At 40.4% G+C, this 14,801-nt stretch overlaps 1 protein-coding gene and 1 non-coding gene across 3 annotated transcripts in view; one reads left to right on the top strand and one right to left on the bottom strand.

Moving 5' to 3' along the window:
• Window positions 1-9,409, bottom strand: part of LOC122069085 (PTI1-like tyrosine-protein kinase 3) — a 30,636-nt gene extending 21,227 nt beyond the window's left edge. The window contains exons 1-2 of one of the 2 annotated variants that reach the window (XR_006137355.1): window positions 8,988-9,409; window positions 7,936-8,098 (exon numbers count right to left, since the gene is read on the bottom strand). Coding sequence is in view for 1 of the 2 variants with exons in the window: in XM_042633035.1 (XP_042488969.1) it covers window positions 7,936-8,029 (94 nt within the window). In the remaining variant the exon portion in view is untranslated. The remainder of the gene's footprint in view (window positions 1-7,935; window positions 8,099-8,987) is intronic. The other variant, XM_042633035.1, reaches the window with a different exon arrangement.
• A 4,858-nt stretch (window positions 9,410-14,267) lies between these two features.
• LOC122069090 lies at window positions 14,268-14,374 on the top strand. The gene has a single exon (XR_006137359.1). It is a non-coding gene; the product is annotated as a small nucleolar RNA R71 (small nucleolar RNA).
• Window positions 14,375-14,801: the final 427 nt, after the last annotated feature.

The raw sequence follows: 14,801 nt of genomic DNA, 5'->3' as shown, positions 1-14,801 counted from the left end.
TTGACAACCATGTTCAACACTTTTGTTCAGCATCTCTGAAATATTTTCGTACATGTTTAAAAAATGTAGAGAACTAAATGACAAAATTGAGGCCAATTCAACCAAGTTTTAACTTAACAGATCAAGACAAACATTAAACCTGGCACTAGTCCAGCCAAAATTGTAAAACAGAATATTTTTACTAAGAGATCAGAGTAATAAGTACTGCAGTTTCTATAAGAAAAGTAATACTTCTCCATATGCAGGGCTTGTAAATGCTATCAATTCTGCAAGGGAACTATCCATAATGCTTGACTGTTTAAAGATGCATATTAATGTAGAAGCTGGTTCAAACGAGAACCAACCCTACAGTAGGATCAATATTCCAGTAGTGATAGAACCTCCAAGAAACTTGCTGTCCAGAAATCCAGATTTGATGGTGTCGCAGGAAACTAGTAACAGAAATTAAAGATGAAACAATAAACAGAAAAAGGAGAGGAGAAGGAGAAGAAGAAGGAGAAGGAGAAGGGGAAGAAGAAGATAGATGGGGAAGGGGGATAGGTTGGCTAGAGTCTCTCACTCTTCCCTGGGCATCTCACCCACGAGGTCTCTTACCTCACCGCATCTCATAGTTTTATTTTATTTTTTATTTTTTTATTTTTTTTATTTTTTTGGGAATAAACCAACTCATTTTTTTCTTCATTAATTTGTCGGCTATAGATCAACCTTCTTCTTTTATTTATAAACTTTCAAATTGATTACAAAATTGGGTCCTTCCTTGCATGGAAAGGAAAGGAATCCCTTTACAACTAGATATTGGCCTATTTGGAAACTAATCAAAAATCAAATCAAATCCCTGCCTTTTACAAAGATAGAACTCCGATAAATTAGAATTCCTACTTTCTAAACGTAAAAACTAAAATTAAAAACTAGCTAGACAATATCTTCCTAGCTATTACAAGGAAATATGAAAATGGAAACTAGATCAGTCAAAGATTTCCAAAAATCTTACAACATAAACTCTTCCATGCGAGCTGGCCAAGGGGCTAACAAATCATGAAGGAATCTTCTTCAGTTCTTCTCCCCACAAGCAGTCCTTGGGTTGAACCAATCAAGAACCAAAAGAACTAAGCCACACCAGACCAGGCTGCCTCCCATAACAGTTGCATCCCACACCCGGTCTGGACTGGTTTTAGGGCCTTGTTCCTGCGATCTACATCACCTATCTTTCGTAGTTACGCACTAAGATAGGACTATAGGGTAGAAAATATAAGAGTTGGTTCCAGCTGCCACCACTTGATGCATTTCAGTGGACTGGAGGAGCAAGATTCAACAACCATGTTAAGCTTGTGAAGGGAAAGGAACCCTTTTTTTTTTTTTTTTTGGGGAGGGGGGGGGTGGGGGCTGGGGGTGGTTGGGGGTGGAGATTACCTATTCTAAAATCTTCCATGAGAGGTTTCCTTTTCCCTTCTAAGAAATCGTTTTACTTGAAAAAATTAAAAGAATACATATCCTTTCTGAAGCTACTATGGTATAAAATAATTGATGAAAGCTAAAACAAATTGATGCCAAGCTAGATCCAACTTGTTACAAGTTTGAATTTCAACAGATGCATTCTCAAGTAATAACTCAAGCATATTACTCAACTACAGCCTAGACAATCTTACCACCCCTAAATCTTACAAGTTGCCCACAATCTATCAAAGCCTGCATCACTTGTGTCAGCCTGGACACACCAATACCACATTAGTCAAGGCCATCTGGGCCTTCAAGGACATTTAACATAGGCTATAAAGACTATACTTCCTCTACTCCCTTTACACCTGGAGGAAAATTTCCAACAACAAATTTATCAACCTATCCAACTATGCTTAACCACCAACCATTTCCTCTTTGGCAAGATTGTCTCTCACAGTTTGATTTTCTAATACAATGATATTTAAACTCCGATGATACATCATGAAGGCGGTAATGGCCGATGTCCTACAGGCCTCAAACTTTCCTCCACCGAAGAAACAGAAAAATAAAAGCTCTCACTTGGTTTCAAAAGAACCAGAGCAAGACTCCAAGCCATGATCATGCCATTTTAAATATCAACCATTCCTGTGATAATCCACCATTTCCTTTAAATAAATCATATCCCTTGCTATCGCCAATTCAAGTTTAATGAAACATGTTATTCCATCTTGAAAGTTAAATAGAAAATAAAGTACCCAATTATACATGAAACCAAAAATTTTTCACACTGCAAGCAAAAAATCTGACGCATTATGCCACACACTTTAAGCTATAAAGGACAAACATCATGCTTGTAATTAACCCTGTTGAGAAGGGCTAATCCCGATATCGGGATTAGCGCCTTCCTCTGGACCCAATAGGGGCAAATCTGTCCTATCGGGTCCCCATATGCTGTTAAGGTTTTATGCTATGTATTGGGGGCAGTCTTGTCTTTGTACACTCATTATTATACCTATATAATCAAAAGAACCCTGCGATCAGCATTATTCTGGACTGATTGCAGGTTGTGCTCTGTTTTTGGACTACCTGTGGTTTCTTCTTCTTTTCTTCTCTTCTCTTCTCTTCTCTTCTCTTCTCTACTTCTCTCTTTCTCTGTTTTCTGGTTCTGGTTACAAGATATTAATACTGCAACATGGTATCAGAGCAGGTTTAATCAACTAGATTGGTCCAAACAATCCTATCGCAGCTGATTTCAACCTAGCAATAACCCTCTTTGGTGCGCAGCCGCCTTTTTGCTGCAATTACTATGACCTAATTACCATGAAGTGATCTACAATACATGTAAATCATCTTCTATACTGCTGCTATTGGTTGTTAATGCTGGTTCTTGCTATTTTTTAAAGCCGCTGGGCTAGTTCTCCTCTACTGATGGCTGCTACTCCTACTTCACTATCGATGGATGCTTCTATTACTTCGGATTCCTTTTACACTTGCTGCTGAAAGTTGCTGCTGCCGCTGTGTGTTTTTGACCCATGCAATTAGCCTTCTTGCAGAAGTTGGGTTCTCCTATCAAGGGTGAATCGACACCAATACCAGCCCCTAACGGCTGATTATTTTTTTTTTGCAATTTGTGGTGTCCGGTTGCTCACTGCTGCTGGTTTTTCAGATCTACTTGGTGGGAGATTATTATTTGACTCTCATGGCTGGGACCAAAGACTTGGCTACTCCTACTACTACCACCCCTACTACTGCCTCTTCTACCTCGGACAACATCAATGTCCAGATTACCTCCATCAAGCTCAAGGGTAATTCCAACTACCTTCTGTGGGCTCAATCGGTTAAAATATATCTGATGGCCAAGGGCAAACTCAAGTACACCACTTCTGATCCACCTTTATCTTCTGACACTGGTTATGATACCTGGCTGAAGGAGAATGCTCTTATTCTAATTTGGTTGTGGAACAGTATGGAACCAGATGTAGCTGCCAATGTCATGTTCCATTCTACTGCAAAGGGAGTATGGGATGATTTGCGAGAAACCAACTCTTAGGAAAAGAACATGACACGAATTTATGATATTTATGAGAATTTGTTTCAGTTTCGCTAGTCTGACAAATCTCTTTCAGAATATTACAGTACTTTCAAGGGAATGGTAGAAGAACTCAATGTCTTCCAACCCTTAACCACTAATATTGACAAGCCGAAGGCTCAGCGTAATGAATTCTTTGTCTCCAAGTTCTTGGCTGGTCTGAATAATAATCTAAAGGCCGTGAAGGGTCATTTACTTGCGGGAGACACGGTTCCTACTTTGAATGATGCCTATTCTCAGTTGCAGTGCATCACCTCCTCCACCAAGTCTGATCAGTCTTCCAAAGACAACTCTGCTTTTGTTGCTAACCGTGGCCGTGGTCGCAGTCAAGGGGGAAGCTATGGCTTTGCTGGTAAGGGTTCTACTGGGCAAACTTTTGATTGTGCTGCTTGACAATATACATACTGTGGGAAGCCTAATCATACTATTGAGACTTGTTGGGCCAAGCATGGAAAGCCAAAATGGGTAATCCAGTTGGCCAATCATGCAGTGTCGAATGATGGTACTGACACAGTGTCTCCGGTTGCTACTAAGCCTACACCTTCTTCAAAAGATTCCTCTACTAGTCTGCGCGATGACATTAATCAGTTGCTCTGGCGCTTGCACACTCTTGAGGCATCTTCTAATACATCCAATGGTGCGTTTACATCTGCTGCTACCCTAGCCCACACAGGTACCTCAGCCCTCCTTACTACTACATCTACCCCCTGGATCATTGATTCAGGTGCTTCTGCCCATATGACCGGTAAGTCATCACTTTTTAAGAGTTTTTCTACTAATTCTAGTTCGAATTCTGTAATTCTCGCTAATGGTGTTTCAACGCCAATTCTTGGGCATGGCTCTATTTCACCTACCACATCCATAAACCTATCTTCTGTCTTACATGTTCCTCAATTTCCATTGAGTCTTCTCTCTGGGTCAATTAACTAGTTTGTTAAATTGCTCCGTAACATTCTTTCCTTCTTATTGTGTCTTTCAGGATCTTCACACGAGGAAGACGAATGGTGGAGGGCATGAAAAGAATGGATTATATTACCTCAACAGCGGCTGTCCTACCACTTCTGCTGCTGCTACTACTACTGCTTTTGGGGACATTACTCATTTCCAATGGCATTGTCATTTAGGTCATTTGTCACTTACTAGGTTACAACTTTTATTTCCTAGTTTTAAGTCTACTCCTAGGCTAGAGTGTGAAGTGTGTGAGTTGGGAAAACATCACGTGTGTCTTTCGCATCTCACTTTGTCTCTTAATCCTTCTTTGTTTTCTTTAGTCCACTCTACTGTATGGGGTCCTTGCCGAGTCAGTAATAGATTTGGGTTTCGGTATTTTGTGACTTTTGTGGATGATCATTCCCACCTTACATGGCTTTACATGTTAAAGGACAGGTCTAAATTTTTGCATGTATTCAAAAATTTCCATAATGAAATAAAGAGTCTATTTGGCATTCCTATTAAAATTTTTCGTTTTGATAATGCTTTAGAATATGCTCAAACTGATATTTCTGATTTTTGTGACACTCATGGGATGATCCACCAAACTAGTTGTGCTTATACTCCACAGCAAAATGGAGTAGCTAAGTGCAAAAATCAACACCTCCTTGAGGTTGCCCGAGGCATGACGTTACACATGCATGTTCCTAAACAGTTTTGGTGTGATGGTGTCCTAACTGCATGTCATTTGATTAACCGCATGCCATCCTCTGTTTTATCTAATAAATCTCTCTTCTCTGTTATGTTTCCTAATTTACCGAGTTTTCCTGTTCCTCCTCGGGTTTTTGGGTGTGTGTGCTTTGTTCATAATTTGCACATGCAAGTTGATAAGTTGTCTCCCAGGTCTACTAAATGTGTTTTTTTCGGCTATTCTCGTACTCATAAAGGGTATAATTATTATGACCCTACTACACACAGGAACTTTGTTAGTACTGATGTGACCTTCTTTGAAGGGACTTCATTCTACCCTCCTCCAGTGTCCTCGTCTAGTGTAGAGTGGTCTTCTCCATCTCCACCCACACCCTCACTTATACCCTTCCCTGATGCTCCTGGTGCCAGTGACTCCCCTCCTCTACAGGTTTATTAGCGCAGGAAGAAGATTGGACAGTCAAGTGGTGAGGTAATTACTCCGGATGCTTAACTCCTTCCACTGTCGGCTTCCTCAGGTGTAGCTCCTCTTCCTCCTTCGGCTGATGACTTACCAATTGCGCATAGGAAAGGTACTCATTCTTGCACTAACAAATCTATGATTGTGTACCCTATTGATAATTTTGTGTCTTTATCTCATCTTCCCTCTCCTATCCATGGTCTTGCCTTATCAATTTCCACCAACCCTATTCCCCGTACCCATACTGAGGCCCTCCGTATCCCTGTATGAAAGGCTGCCATGGATGTAGAAATGAATGCTCTTTTGATTCGTGGTACCTTGAGCCTAGTAGATTTACCTCCTAGTAAGGATCCAGTGAAGTGTCGCTGGGTGTACACTGTTAAGTATCATTCTGATAGTTCTGTTGAGCGGTTGAAGGCCTGTCTGGTTGCTAAGGGGTATACTCAGACATATGGTGTTGACTACTTTGAGACCTTCTCCCCGGTTGCTAGACTGAATTTTGTTCGTCTTCTTATTTCTCTTGCTGTCAACTTTGATTGACCCTTATTTCAGTTGGACATCAAGAATACCTTCTTGTATGGTGATCTACAGGAGGTGTATATAGAGCAACCTTCGAGGTATGTTGCTCAACGGGAGAGCACAGGTCGTGTGTGTCGCCTACACAAGGTCATATATGGGCTGAAACAGTCTCCTCGGACATAGTTTGACAAGTTCAGTGTTACCATAGTTACTTGTGGGTTTTCTCAGTGTTATTCTGATCATTCTGTGTTTGTTCGTCGCAGAGGTGATAAACTTGTTGTCTTGGTTGTATATGTTGATGACATTATTCTGACTGGTAATGATGAGGCAGGAATTTCTGAAATAAAAAATCATCTCCAGCACCATTTTCAAAGGATCTAGGCCAACTTCATTATTTCCTTGGGATTGAGGTAATCCGCTGCAAGAAAGGTATCAGTCTGTCTCAAAGGAAGTATGTGGTGGATCTTCTATCTGATACTGAGATGTTTGCATCCAAACCTGTTGATACTCCTATGGATCCTCACCCAAAGTTTGGTGTGGATGATGGTGAACCCTTCCAGGATGTGCATTAGTACAGGAGCCTGACTGGCAAGTTGATTTACCTGACTGTGACTCGTCCTGACATTTCTTATGTTGTTGGAGTTCTTAGTCAGTTTATGCAGTCTCCTCAGAAAGTCCATTGGGATGTTGTCATTCGTGTTCTTCGTTACCTGAAAGGTGCCCCTGGAAAAGAGTTGATTTATCGACCTAATCGGCATATGGACCTCGTTGGTTACTCTGATGCTGATTGGGCTGACTCTGCTAGTGATCGGAGATCTACTACTGGATACTATACCTTTGTTGAAGGTAATCTTATTACGTGGCGTAACAAGAAGCAAACTACTATTGCCCGGTCGAGTGCAAAGGCCGAGTACAGAGCTATGGCTCATACCATTGCTGAGTTGATGTGGCTGCGGTCGTTATTCTTAGAGTTGGGATTTCCAATGATCAAGCCTATGAAGATGTATTATGACAACCAAGCTGCAGTTTACATTGCTAGTAACCCGGTTTTCCATCAGAGGACCAAGCACATAGAGGTGGACTGTCATTTTGTTCGTGATGTTGTTCTCAAGAAGCTGATAGAGACTCCGTCTGTTCCTTCGGCGGATCAGTTAGCTGACATGTTTACTAAGTCGTTGTTTACTCCAAGCTTTCACAATGGTTATACCAAGCTGAGCATGGGTGATGTATATGCTCCAACTTGAGGAGGAGTGTTGAGAAGGGATCGGGATTAGCGCCTTCCTCTGGACCCGATAGGGGCAAATCTATCCTATCGGGTCCCTATATGCTGTTAGGGTTTTATGCTTATGTATTGGGGGCAGTCTTGTCTTTGTACACTCATTATTATACCTATATAATCAAAAGAACCCTGCGATCAGCATTATTCTGGACTGATCGCAAGTTGTGCTCTGTTTTTGGACTGCCTGTGGTTTCATCTTCTTTTCTTCTCTTCTCTTCTCTTCTCTTCTTCTTCATTCTTTCTTTCTCTGTTTTCTGGTTCTAGTTACAAGATATTAATACTGCAACAAACCCCTAGCAAGCTTTGAGATCGACAGTTTCTCATGTCTACGCCGTTAACTTCTTTGGCACACAGTCAACTATTCAAGAAATTTAGGAAGGGCTAAAGTTACTTCCATGTTGTATCTATCCATCCACAACTCCCCCCACCCCTTTGGTGATTTATGACAGAAATTGGATTACAAAGAAAACATGTGATTCATTGTTTTTTTTTTTCCATGGACCAGTGACTTACCATCTGCATGGTTAATTGGACTTTTCAGGAGTCCACTTTCATTTGACTGGTAAGACTCCTCTACTTGACATGTACAACAGAACCACCGGCGCATCCTTTCTTTCTTCCTCAAATCAGAATTTTGATTCTCTGGGCATGCCAAGAAGCCAGAAGGTGCATGTGCCTGCCATGCCACAACCAATTCATCAGTTTAACCTGTGATAGTGGTGTTATTCTACAAAGAATCCTCTACATTTTAAAGCATAGCTTCCGTTGACAATGAAATATTTATTAAACAAAGGCTTAAACTCTTTTTAATAATTCAAGGCATTTCACATTTAATTAAAAAACAAATAATGTAATTAACATGTCAAAGGCTTATAATCAAGGTTGTTCATTTGGAATTAAAAGTTGAAACCAGTTTAAGAATCTGTTTAATAAACGCCAATGACACTAAAAATTAATTAATCAAAGCATTCAAATTCTTAATGGTTCCAAACACCTAACAAAAACAGTAACAGACAAGAATCAAGTTTAAAACATTAAGAAACTATTAAACGTTTAAAATTCGCAAATTCTCACCAACAAGCTGTCATTATGAACCTCGTTCTTCATAAGAAAACACAAATGACTCAGCAACAAATCCTTAATTCTGACAAACAATACCAAAATTAGGACGCCACTGATTTACGATAGAATAGTCAAACGTGTCTTTCCTAATGTTTTGATTAAAAAAACCATTAACCAACAATCATTTCCAATAGGAAACCAGAATTCCCAAACCGGACTGCTAGAAACAGGAAAAAAAAAAACGAAATTAATTCGGAAAACAAGCAAGAAAGCTAAAAGACAATAACCCTTAATTCTCAAGGAAGGAACGGATCTGTTGAAACATTTTTATCCAAAATTGCACCCAATTCGAGACAATCCAGGAACAATAAGAGAAGAAGGAAAAGAATCCTAGATTGACCCAAGCAATCAAGGATTTGATCGAAAGAAACAAAAATGATAAATATCAAAAAAAAAAAAAAAAAAAAAACAAAAAGAGGGAACAAAAGGAAAGAAAAACTTACCTGGTTTATGCTGTGGGTTTCTATTGAGAGACAGGTCTGGCGAACGAAAAAAAGGTGGAAAACAGGTAATTAAAGAGGGTTTCTGGGGAGAAAAGCCAGAAAGAAAAAGAGAGGAATGTGGCAGGAAACTGGAAAGCCTCCTTTCTCTCTCATCATCTTTCTCTTTCTGAAAACATTAGAAATACAAAAGTAAGGCCAGCGGAGGAAATCATTCTCTTGCTTCGAAGCCAAAATGGAATGTCCAGCGGTGTTGGGGTACTTGGTGTTTGCTACTTAGCTTTAAATCCGATGGTCAAAACTGAACTCTTGATTTTTCTCAAAAAAATCCATGCATTCGACCCAAGGTGAGGCAAGTGTTGGCACAAGCTGCCTTGCTATGGCTACCGCCTCAGGAGGAGTAGATCCTCTTGATTGGTATATTTATGATTTCAGCTTTTAATTATATTTCGCAGAAGCAATGTCTCGTTGCATAATAAGGATTCTAAACATTCATGATCTATCTGTGTATGAGATAGATGAGTTGGATTCCTTATGTTTCGATCTATTAGTAAACCATCTCACTAGGGATTGTGAAGAATCTTCCACTATAAAGTCTTTTTATTGCTTTGACTCATATTCTCGAAAAAGTGGGTCATGCTCTAATCGGTCTGAAGAAATTCAATAGATGCATTCCGATACGAAGGCCACTTATTCCACAACGAAAGTGTCTTTTCATTCTTTCATATACTAGGGGATTCTACTTGGAAAATAAAGTGTTCCATATGAAAAAATTCGGGCGCTCCAGTGCACAAGATCTTGTAGCACTTACAAATGAGATCCTATCAATTAGTATCACACAGAAGAAAGTAATTATAAACACTAATACAATTAGATTTGCTCTTCATAGACAAACTTGGGATTTGCGAGCCCGTAAAAGACCCTCTTCGGAGCATGGCATCCTTTTCTATCAGATAGGATAGCATGACACTGTATATTCACTTAACCTATTTCGAACCTCTCCAATCTCCATCCCAAAATGTAGAACTCCAAACCCTAGACTGTAGAATTGGAATTCCCATACTATTTGTGGAATCAACCAAACCCATGAGGAGCTTCTCTTCCTCGTACCTTCTATGAAATCGTTGGAACCTCCACCCCCAACCTTAAAACGTAGAATCAGAATCGTTGGTGACACAATATGCTCTCTGCCCAGGTGATCTTCTTAGCAGGACTAGACCTTTCATGCTAGACCTACACAAAAGAACAGATAAGGGAGAGCGAGGCTAATCCAGCGGGGAACTCTCCAATACCTAAATCAAGAAATCTCCACAAGTGATTCAAGTAGTTAAAGAATCGACCCCCTTTTTAGGGAGTTTACATGGGTATTTATACAGATTGGTTGTGGCTGTAGTGGAGAGTCCCACGTCTGGCAAGTGTCCACGTTTTGTGAGTGTCCAACTTTGGTAGGAGATCTCTTGTGAGAGTCCTATTAGGAAATTGGTTCTCTGAATGGAAAGTCCAGGGTTGGACGAATCTCCTTGAGAGATCTCTCCCTTGGGCTTCAAAGGATAAGATTTGCTGAGTTGGCTGCAAGATCTACTAAGCAGTGCGATCCATAATCTTCAGGATTGCCCCGCAACTATCGGGATCAGATCGGACTACTCAGTGGGTGCCTTGGAGGGTCAGTCTGTGATACCCTACTTTCTAAATTAGGTCTAATTGCCCAATTGGTTCGGCTTGGTCTTGCAGGACTTGAAACCGAGCGAGCCATGGTGGATACTTTATGGAGCATGGTGATAAGGGTGACTCTGAACTCGGGTTGGCCAAATGAGTTGGAGTCAGTGCCTAGTGAAGTCTACATACCCAAGCCGTGCACTTACACATATCACGAGGCCATGTACGCATAATAAAGGTATGTAATCGTATTTTATGTAAAGTAAGTGTATTAATCAATTATCGAGAGTGAAATACGCGGGGTCGAGTCCCAACAAAAATCCCAATGTATGGGCTAAGTTTTGACCGACTGATGGGTGGTCATAGGTGGGTTAGATCCACCAGTGTGACCTACTAATTTGGTCACTAGATATTTTTACCCCACTATAAATAGCATTTATTACCTCTCTTTTACATCATTTATTGTTTTACATAGTAGTTGAGAAAAGTAAAGAAGAGAGAGAAAAAGAAGAAAGAGGAGAGAGGAAGGAAGAAGAAAATGGGGAAAGAGACGATTGTTGTGTATTGTCAGGGTCAGATCTCTTGAATCTGACACCGGATTAGCGATCCTCATCTCGAGATCTACAATTTGAGGTGAGTAAAATCCATATTTCCTAAGCCTTTATGAAACGCAAAGTGAAGCCCTTCAATTTGGGTAGAAATCCTTTGGATCTTGCTACTATCTTTTGAGAATATGAATCTAAGGTTTAATAGAGGTTCTATATGTTGTTTATTAAGGATTTAGAGGAAGACTTGTAAGATTTGTGAAGCTTTTATTGATCTCTTGAGCTAAAGAAAAAGATTTGAGGGTTTAAGGTGTTATTGAGCAAAGAGGTAAGATCCACGCTTAAGACCTTGGATCAACCATTGATCTAGGTTTGAATAATGATTTGGAACCTTAGATTTATGAAAAATGTGATCGAATCGACCCATGATAGTTTCCCCAAGGTGGGATGAAGAATGGGAGAGAGTAGTAAACCCTCGGTCACGAGTGGTGGGTGCTTGGAAATTGATGGGACCTACCAATCCAGCGCCTACCTGCCTTGGGTGGGCTACTGGATCGATCGGTGAACAAGAATGGTGGGCAACCTTGCCCATCGCTCTTGGCCCATTGGTCCAAACAGAGCTGTTGGTCTGACAGGTGAGCAAGGACTGGTGGGTGCCTTGCCCGTCGATCTTGGACTGTCGGTCCAGGCAGTATTCCTGGGTTGAAAGGCGAGCTAGGATTGGTGGGTGCCTTGCCACCGGTCGTGGCCCGTCAGTCTAGGCAATGTCCCTGGATCGATAGGCGAGTAAGGACTAGTGGTTGCCCTGCCTGCTGGTTAACCTACCAATCCGACTTCTTGGATTCTGATTGGACCCAAATTTGTCAAGTAACCTACTTTCTTGATTCTAAACACATTGAAATCATCAAACCTCACTGATTATGATCTTAAAGTGGAAGTATACTAAACCTAACTCTTGTATGATAGGTTGTACTAGAATTCACGTCATCGCACACTGGATCTACCTCGTACCAAGGATAATCATCGTACACAAATAAGTAAATGGAAAAAGGACATTGCACCATGGCATTCTGGTTGTAGACTAGTCATGTCATCATATTATTATTGTGTAGACTAGTCATCCATGAATGCCATTGCATGCATTGATGTGTGTATTATGAAATTCAATTATGATTTAACTTGTTGATATCCTTAATTGTTAAATGTCTGATCTTGTTTCGTGATGTGAGATGGGTGATTTTAACTATTGATTATGATGCTTATTAGACTAGATGTCGTAGCTGGCTTGGACACGAATGCATTAGTGGCCCGTGGAATGAGACGCGGTGGCACTATGTAGTTGTACTATCTCACATAAGAGTTTGCGGTTAAGATTGACATATCCCTGTGCTACGACCCTTCCCAGTAGGGGTTTAGGTGTTGGATATATCCTGTTGGCAATTTCAGTGAGATAGTAGAGGGTCAGTCATATTGCCTTTAAATTAATGTCGTTCTGGATGAGCATTTTACTTTAATGTCGCTCTGGGTGAGCAATTTACTTTCATGATGCTCTAAGTGAGCATTTTACTTTTCAGTACCAATGACTGGCCTTCTCTGGTAATCCTATGGGCGTATCGTAGGATGAAGCTCACAACTCTAACCTGGGGCATACGCGCACTATGGTTGTGAGTAGCATATAACCTATGACTTAGAATTGTTGTCTAGGTGGATTAAGTTAATAAAATGAATTGCACGCATATAGGTTCATTTATATTGCGCATACTTGTGTAGTCTTTCTTTTCACTTACTGGGCTAGTGAGCTCATCCTACGTGCACACCATTTTTAATTGATCTTGCAGGGCATTTGGCTGAAGAGCTAGAGCCGGGACCCACTGTGGAGTTTCCATTCGAGGATTGGTGGGTCTCTGAAGATCTTGGACATAGGGTCGATTGCCCGTGCAATTATTGTGTTGCGAGGCAGCAACACTGATACCATACAAAGATTCTTTTTGATTATTTTGGGAATGCTACCCCTTTTGAATTCTAGATGTTTAAATTGTATTTCTTGTGTATATATCACGCCTACGGGCCCACATGTACTTATGTTATGTAATACAATTTGGGTATCAAGAGTATTGGGATATTTACAGATATGTACAGGTAAGACTTTCGTTGAAATACAAATTTTATTTGACTTCTGTTGGTACTCTCGGCCACTCCTAAGAGCATAAACAACATCACATTATTTGGAAGGCCCTTGTTGAATCTGACCTTGTACCACATTCAATGATGCATTGGTGGGTGCTTGTGAACTAACAGGTTGACTGGGCAAAGTTCCTTTCTCCCTCTCAAGCAAAATTGAGACAACTTGGGTGAGTTATCTTGTAAGATTTTGATGGCTTGTCATGGGGAGGGCCATATTCTTTTCTAAATCACTTACTCTACTTGCCTCTCCAGTGTTGGTAAACCTAGGGGGTTGCTGATACGATGATAGGAGAAGGTGCCTAGGGAAACTAGCCTAAGGTCCTACATTTGGCCTAGGAAAAGTATTTAGGGCAAAAGGTTGTTCTGCAAAGGGAGGCCAATGAGGTCCAGGTTGACTTTGATTATGAAAATTGGAAGGCCCTACTTGGTTGCCTTGGTTCCAGGAGAAATTTGGGTGATTTCTCCACCCTAGATTGTAAGTGTTACTATATGGATTATTCTGATATAAGGCATTAACACTTTCATTAGAAATGCTCCCAGAGGTGTTAGGGCATTCTTCTATAACATGTCCAGGGGATTGGCACCAATTGCACATCTTAAACATATTGATTGATTGTGGCTCTCTAGGAACCATAGCCTCAATCCTTTTGATTAGGCTATCAAAGTGGGCTTTCTTGGCTACTATTCCATCCACAAAATATCCTTTCCTCCTATAATTCTTTCACTCTCTTGGGTTGATTTCCACTCACGAGTTTTGTCAACTAAGTCAAGTAAGAATTCTCATACCTTTCCTTCATCTATAAAGGATGTGAATCCCTCAGGGCACATAGAATCTATCATTTGTTTAGTTGGTTAATCAATACCCTAATAAATTATTTGACATAAATGCCATAAGTCTAGGCCATGGTGAGGGCATTCTTGGAGTAGATCCTTGAATCTCTCCATAAGTTTAGAAAAGGACTCACTAGGTTTTTGCCTAAATAGAAGGATATCACTTCTAAGCTTATTAGTTGTGAGTTGGGAAAAACTTCTTGAGGAAGGCAACTGTGAATTTCTCCCATGTGGTTATAAAATTTGTGGGTAACCCATACAACCATTTCTTACCTTGGTCTTTAATGCAAAAGTGATGAACCTAAGCTTAACATCATCATTAGAAAGTTGTTGGATCTTAATTAGAACACATACCTCTTCAAATTCCCTTAGAAATAGGTATGCATCCTCAGAGGTCAGCCCATGGAAGTGGGGCAACATAGTGATGTATTGAGATTTAAGCTCAAAATTATTACCCTGGGCTTGTGGTAGAACTATGCAGGAAGGTTGGGTTGTTCTATCAAGGTAGAATCTATGTTTCAGAGATTTAGGTGGAGGATTTTACTATTGGTCTCCCATATTGAAAGGTTTTAAAGAACAAACGTATAGGGTCACTACTTGT

The sequence above is a fragment of the Macadamia integrifolia genome, unplaced genomic scaffold (assembly GCF_013358625.1).
Source record: "Macadamia integrifolia cultivar HAES 741 unplaced genomic scaffold, SCU_Mint_v3 scaffold532, whole genome shotgun sequence".
Lineage (NCBI taxonomy): Eukaryota > Viridiplantae > Streptophyta > Magnoliopsida > Proteales > Proteaceae > Macadamia > Macadamia integrifolia.
This window is presented reverse-complemented; position numbering and strand designations above follow the sequence as displayed.